This window comes from Aptenodytes patagonicus, chromosome 10 (genome assembly GCF_965638725.1).
Source record: "Aptenodytes patagonicus chromosome 10, bAptPat1.pri.cur, whole genome shotgun sequence".
Lineage (NCBI taxonomy): Eukaryota > Metazoa > Chordata > Aves > Sphenisciformes > Spheniscidae > Aptenodytes > Aptenodytes patagonicus.
The window spans coordinates 22,696,436-22,702,886 of record NC_134958.1 but is presented as its reverse complement, the minus strand read 5'-3'; the positions used below and the strand labels follow the sequence as shown (position 1 = coordinate 22,702,886).

General features: G+C 63.4%; 1 protein-coding gene across 1 annotated transcript in view; it reads left to right on the top strand.

The window, feature by feature from the left end:
* Positions 1-2,024: 2,024 nt before the first annotated feature.
* The window catches only part of LOXL1 (lysyl oxidase like 1), a gene marked incomplete in the record, with an annotated part of 5,681 nt that continues 1,254 nt past the window's right edge, over positions 2,025-6,451 (top strand). The window contains 1 exon segment of the mRNA XM_076348742.1: positions 2,025-3,087. Coding sequence (XP_076204857.1) covers positions 2,025-3,087 — 1,063 coding nt within the window.

Below are 6,451 nucleotides of genomic sequence, written 5' to 3'. Positions count from 1 at the left end.
CATCCTCTCTGGGGATGCTGAACCCGCGTGGGGGCTGTGGGGATGCGGAGCGGGACCCTGCGTGTCCTTAACCCTCCCCGTTAAGGGTTATGGGGCTGATAGCCTGTCCCCTCGGCCGCCGCGTCCCGGTGGCATCTCATGGCCTGGGGAGCGGGACAGGGTGCGGAGCCACGCGGGACCCCCACCCTTGAATCAAACCTACAGGGAAGCAAACCGTCATCCATCCGTCCCCCTCCTGCCCCACACTGGGGTGGGGGTAACCCTGTCCCTGCTGCATGTCCCCCCCCCCTACATCACGCCAAGTCCTATTCCCCCCCCCCCCCCAAAAAAAATCCTGGCTGTGTGCAGGGCTAGGGTGATGCAGAGGGGAGCGACCGACGGCCAGCCCCCTGCGTCCCCGTCCCCACTCAGGACAGGCGGCCGTGGGGATGTGGGAGGAGGAGGTTAGGCCAGGCTTTCCTTCCTGGCCAGCGCCGCGCTGCCTATTACATCAACTCTGGTATTTCCAGTCCCTGCGGGGAGAAGGGAGGAGCGCGGGCGGGAGCAGGGGAAGCAAGGAAAAGCAAAGAAATATTGGGGGATGCAAGGAATTGGGGGGTCCCACGGGGGGGATTCGGCCCCTCCGGTACAGCCCGGTGCTGGGATCCCCCGTGGTCAGGCTGGCCTTGGCCCCTGGCCTCATCCTGGCTCCATCCCCGGCTTCAGGGCTGGGAACGAAAGCGGCAGGAGGGGGGGAAAAGGGGAAAAGGAAAAATCTACACGTGGAAAACACACGTCCCTACGGCCGGGACTTAAAGCAACAGGAAAGTGCCGGGCGGCACAAGGGCAGCTCCAGGGACAGGGGGGTGGCAGGGGTTGGGGTGTCCGCTCTGGCTTTTGGGGTGGTGCCTCAGTTTCCCCGGGGTGGAAGATGGAGGGAAGGCTGCTGGGATGCTTTTTCCCAGCCCCATTTCTGCCCCGAAATATCCCCCTATGGATGCCAGGCTGAGGTCGTGGGGCTGTAAAAAGGTGGGGGGGCGGTCCAGGGGGTCCCCGGGATGGACGAGGCGGTGAGGCCCCGGTGCTCTGTTTGCACAGGCCCCTCATTCGGTGGTGCGGAGGAACGAGCCAGGGCGATGGCCCCGGTGTGGTGATGGATTCGGGGTTTGCACGGGCCGGATCCAGCTGGCAGCAGGGTTGGGGACCCCCCAGATTTGCTCCTCAGGTCCCCCCTTTCTGTTTAATATTTCCAGCTCCGAGCTACCAACCGGTCTCTGGTTTTATTCCTCCCTGGAGCTTGTTAAAAACGTTTTGCGCAGGATCCGTCCTCATTTGTTTACAATATCAAGGGAAAACCCCCAAATTGTCACAAAGAGACAAATTCTGGGGGAAAGCTCCATTTTTTTGGCACGCTTTCCCCTTGGAAACCTATCGAAAGCTTTTGTGAGGGAGGGAAGGTGCTTGTCCCAGGCCCTCACCCTGGTATCAGGCCTCCGCGTGGGACAGTCACTGGTGTGAATTCGGGTCCCTCTGGGGGAAAAGGGGGTCCTTCCGAGCAGTGGCGCGGGGCAGGATTGCATCAACGCTTTCCGCAAGCCCGACCCCTATTTCGAGGCCGTTGTATAACACCAACACCCGCAGAATTCAACCCGAAGATTGAAGGCGGGAATCGTGCCAGGGTTTCAGAAAGTCTAAAAACCCGAAATGTCGGCTTTTTATTCCCGAGTGGAAGCATCTTGCCTGCGGCCAGCACCCTGCAAGCCCTTCCACCCGGCTCCTGGGGGGCAGGAGCCGTGCCGGAGGCGGTTCCTAGGACCCGGCGGCGCCGCTCTCCCCCCCCCCCCCCCCCCCCCCCCCGGCCCCGCTCCGCTTCCCTCCCCGCCGCCGCTGCCGCCGCCGCCGCTGCCGCCGCCGGGGAGCGCGGCCGCTCCGCCCGCCCCGGGAGCCGCTCCGCCGGGGCTGGGCGGCGGGCGCTGGAGGGAGGGAGGGAGGGAGGGGGGGGGGGGAGGAGAGCCGCCGGGGGACCGGCGGCAACCGCTAACGGGATGGCGCGGCGGGGAGCGTGGGGGCTGTGGGCAGCGCTGGGCTGCGGGCTCTGCCTGCTGGCGGGCGGGCAGGAGCAGGCGGGCGGCGGGCAGCCTTGGAGGCAGCTGATCCAATGGGAGAACAACGGCCGCGTTTACAGCTTGCTTAATACCGGCGCCGAGTACGTACCGGCGGGGCAAGAGAGACCCGGAGGGAACCGGTTGTTGTTGGCGGGAGCGATGACCGGAGGATCGGGCAGCGTCCGGCGGCAGGCACCGGCGGTACCGCCGCGGCCGGGCTCCGAGACGGTGCGGGGGCAGACGCGGCATCCCTTCGGTTTCGGGCAGGTGCCCGAAAATTGGCGTGAGGGACCGGTGGGCGACAGTACCGCTTCGCAACGGGTACGGCCCGCCGGCCGCTCACGCCAACCTTCCTCCTCCTCCTCCTCCTCCTCCTCCTCCTCCTTCGCCTACGCCTCCGTCGGGCAGCCGGCGTACCCCCAATTCCCCTTCGCCCCCCAGTACGAGCCCTACGAGGCCCCCCGGGCGTACGACGAGGCGTACACCTATTACCGCAGCACCGGCACCGGCGGGGTGGCCATGGCTTCGGCGGCGGCGGGCGCCAGCGTGGTGTACCCCTTCCAACCCCGGGCACGCTATGAGGACTACGGGGAGGAGCAGAGCCCCTATAGAGCCCAGGGTTACTACCCGGCGGCCGAACGCCCCTACGTGCCCGCCGCCCCCCAGCCGGTTGATGGGCTGGACCGCCGGTACTCCCATAGCTTGTATCACGATGCGGGGGGCTCACCGGAGCAGGGCGGCCCGGACTCGTACGCCAACCAGCAACCCGCCGGCCACGGCATCGCATCGGCCGATAACCTGCAAGCTCCCGCCGGGACGGGGTACGGGAGCCAGTACCCACCCTACGAGCCGCAGCCACCTTTTCGGGCACTGGAGCCTTACGGGGTTCCTCGCCCCGAGTCCTACCTGCCTGCCAGGAGTCCCGAAATGCCGCAAGCCGTCCCCGATAGCCAAGCCCGGGTCAGCGTGGGCAGCGTCTACAGGCCCAGCCACGGCGGACGGGGTGAGTCTAGGGGGGGACCCTGGGGCGGGTGGCAGCTCCCCAGGTTGGGGTGGTGCCCCGGGTGCTTCATCACCTGGGGAGAAGGCATCCCCGAGGGCAGAGCCCTCTGCACCCGTGTCTGGTGCCAGTCGCTGTCCAAGGATGCTGCCCCGGTGCTATGGGGACAAACGTAGCCGAGGGGCCACTGAGGGGCTGGGGCTGTTGGAGACCCTACGTGTTTTGGGAATGATGTTTGAGGTGGTGAAGAACGGGGAGGAAAGGGAAGGGGCGCACAGGGGCAAGTCCCAGCAGGGTCTGGGCTTGGGGTGCATCTGTGCCGTGTCCCAGGTCATCCTGTGCTCATCAGGTGGGTCTGTGCCGTGTCCCGGGTCATCCCATGCTCGTGGGGTGGGTCCGTGCTGCATCCCAGGTCATCCCACGCTTGTTGGGGGCATGCGATGCTCCTAGGGTGGGACAGTGCCGTGTCCCGGGTCATTCTGGCCGTGTGCCCTGGGCTGGGGCAGGCTCGGTTCGCGGGGTGGATCTGTGCTGCCTCACCCGGGGCCGATCGCCCCCATCGCCCCGCCGTGCCGGCCGCATCGGGGCCGCAGCAGGGGACCAAGGTCGCAGCAGGGACGCCGTCATTTCACGTCCTACTGACCCCGATCCCTGATGAAATCCTGTGGCTTTTGACTGAGGCTTGCCAAGAGTGTTTTTGCTCTGTGGTGAAGTTGGGAAGCAAGGCTGGAGGGTGTGAGGAACAGCAGCCTGGGGGATCTGTTCCCTGCCTGTCCCTTGGGAAAACCCATCTCAGCTGAAGCCTCTGACCCATCTGATCCCATAACCCACCCAGCCCCATCTCTGGTTTCTGAGAAATACCATCCCAGAGGGTTCGTACTGGGGGAAGCGTTCGTCCCAGCCCTGCCCCGTTGCGTGCGAGCAAGTAAACACAGCGAGAGCAGCCGGGCTGGGTCAGCCCGAGGTCCAGCCGGCCCCGCCGAAGATGTGTGGGAAAGAGCTTGGGGACAGGGTTTGTGCGGGGAGGATCGTCCCCCGGATCTCTGCCCGCCTTGCCGGGAGCAGCCGCTCCTGCCGGGCGAGGGATGTAGGGGCGAGGGATGGAAGGATGAGGGATGCCGGCGGTCCCGTGTCTCTGGGGAGGGACGCCTGCCCTGCAGATGACCCGAGGCGACGGAGGGAAATGAGAAGATGCCTGCCAAGTTTATCTTCTCCCTGTTGGCAAAGGCTGTGTCCTTCAAGGATGCCTGGAAGCTGGGCCCGGAGGTGATAGTGCCATGGCTCTGCCAGGGGGATCGGGGTGCCCACGGGTGGGTGGACAACCCTCGCTGGCCAACGAGCCCATCAGCGGGACACCACCCTCTCGGTGCAGGAGCCCCCAGCCTCCTTCTTCACATTTTTCCTTGATAAAGAAGGGAATAAAGATCATCTGACCAGCCCAAGGGAGGTGGCTCTCTGGGCCCATCCCGCTGCCCGGCCTCTCCTCCGGGTCACCTACTGCTCTCTCCAGTCAAGCTTTGTTTGGGGAAAGCTGTCACCTCCCTGGGGGTCACCAAAAAAAAAAAAACAACCCCAAGCCTGTCACCTGCGGGGCCGCCCTTCAGGCAGGTTTCTTAATTGGTCAAAACACTTTATAAAGCCGAATCAGATGTTAATTATGCGCCTAAGCTCTTTAAGAGCCTCCTAATCGGCTCAGGAATGTGCAGCGTTCCCGGCCCCTCGCTGGGGCACCTGTGGGGTTAATTAAGCAATTAGATCCCACCGGCTTTTGAGAGGGTTTATAGGGGCTTGCATGAGCATCGTGGATCGTCCGCCTCCCTCCATCCAAACCAGCCGGTGAAGTCACCTTAGAAGATGAGAGTTGAAATAGTTTCCAGCCACCATGGTGGAGGTGGGAGAGGAGCATCTCACGTGGCTTGGTCAAGAGAGGGAGATAAAAGGGCAGTAGACCAGGCTTTGGCAAGGAGATGAGGAGGAGACACCAAACATCTTCATGTCTCCTACTCACGGCCTTTGCAGAGGACCCAAGTGTCACCCAAGTCTTGCCCAGGGGCTGAACCATCTCATGCAAAGGAGGTCTTGGCTGGTGAAAGCCAAGCCCACGTGGCATCTAAGCCGTGGGGGCAGATAGCCCACCCCTCCTCGGTGGGTTCGGCCAAGGTGCCGGTTCCCACCGGGGCTCCCCACTCTCAACCAACCCCCAGGAGGCATCTCCAGGGGCTTCCTCACCCTGACCGCTCCCCGGACCCCTCCCCTCTGCTTTCCTCCATCTCCAGCGGGTTTTTTGCCTTGCCCTCATGTGAACGGGTCGCCTGGGGTTGGTTTTTGAATGGGAACGGGTTTTGGAAATCCCATGGGACAATGGGGATTTTGGGACCCACTAAGCTTGAGTCATGGTGGCTGTGGTGACACCTGAGGATGCCGTCACCCACGGATGGGGCAACTGGGCCAGGAGATGACAATCTTGCTGGGAAAGTCTCCCTCTTGTGGGCTTGGGGTTGGGTTTGGGTTGATTTTGTTGCTGTCTTCAGGCATTTAACAACCAACCGGGGATCCTGAGAAGATTCTGTGGGGCTGGGATGGGGGGGATGAAGGGGTGTGTTAGGAGGTGCTGGGGTGGGATGGGATGGGATGGGATGGGATGGATGGGATGGGATGGGATGGGATGGGATGGAGTGCATCAGGAGGTGCTGGAGGAGGGATGCTGTGGGATGGAATGGGATGGGGGGATGAGGGGTGCGTCTCGGTCGCCGGGGTTGTCCCCACATCCCCATCCCTGCTGCTCACAGCCACCCCCTTCAGTGGTGCCTGCATCTCCAGGGCTGGGACCCAGCACTGCCGGGTACAGGGAGGCGAAGCAGCCACCCTCTGGGAAAAGTGCTGGAGCTGGGATTTTTTTGGCTAAGGCCGGCACACCTGCACAAACAGCGCAGCGGGGAGCAGGCCTGCCTTTTTTTATTATTCTAATTTTCACGGTGAATAAGAAGGAAATCTTCTCTGGCAGCTCCTCGGGGCAGGCCGAGGGGCGGAGGAGGAAAAACAAACATTTTCTTGCTGTGGTTGTCCCTTTTCGGAGGCGATAGCGGGGGGGGGGGGGCTGCCGCCAGGCCCCCTGACTTGCAGGAGGTGGAAAAGTGCTGGCTCAGCAAAAAAGGTCGGGGATTTGGCCAGCCCCGGATGGGGACAGTTCGGTGCCCTGCTGTGATAAGGGGACTTTTGGAGGGTGGTGAGGCTGCATCCTGCCATCCTATTAACCCCAGCGATGCCGGCGCTTGCGGTTTGACCCTTCGCTGCCGGGCCTGAGTCGAAAACCAGGCGTGAGACCCCTACAATAACAACCGGGGCCATCCAGGGCGAGCTCCTTCGT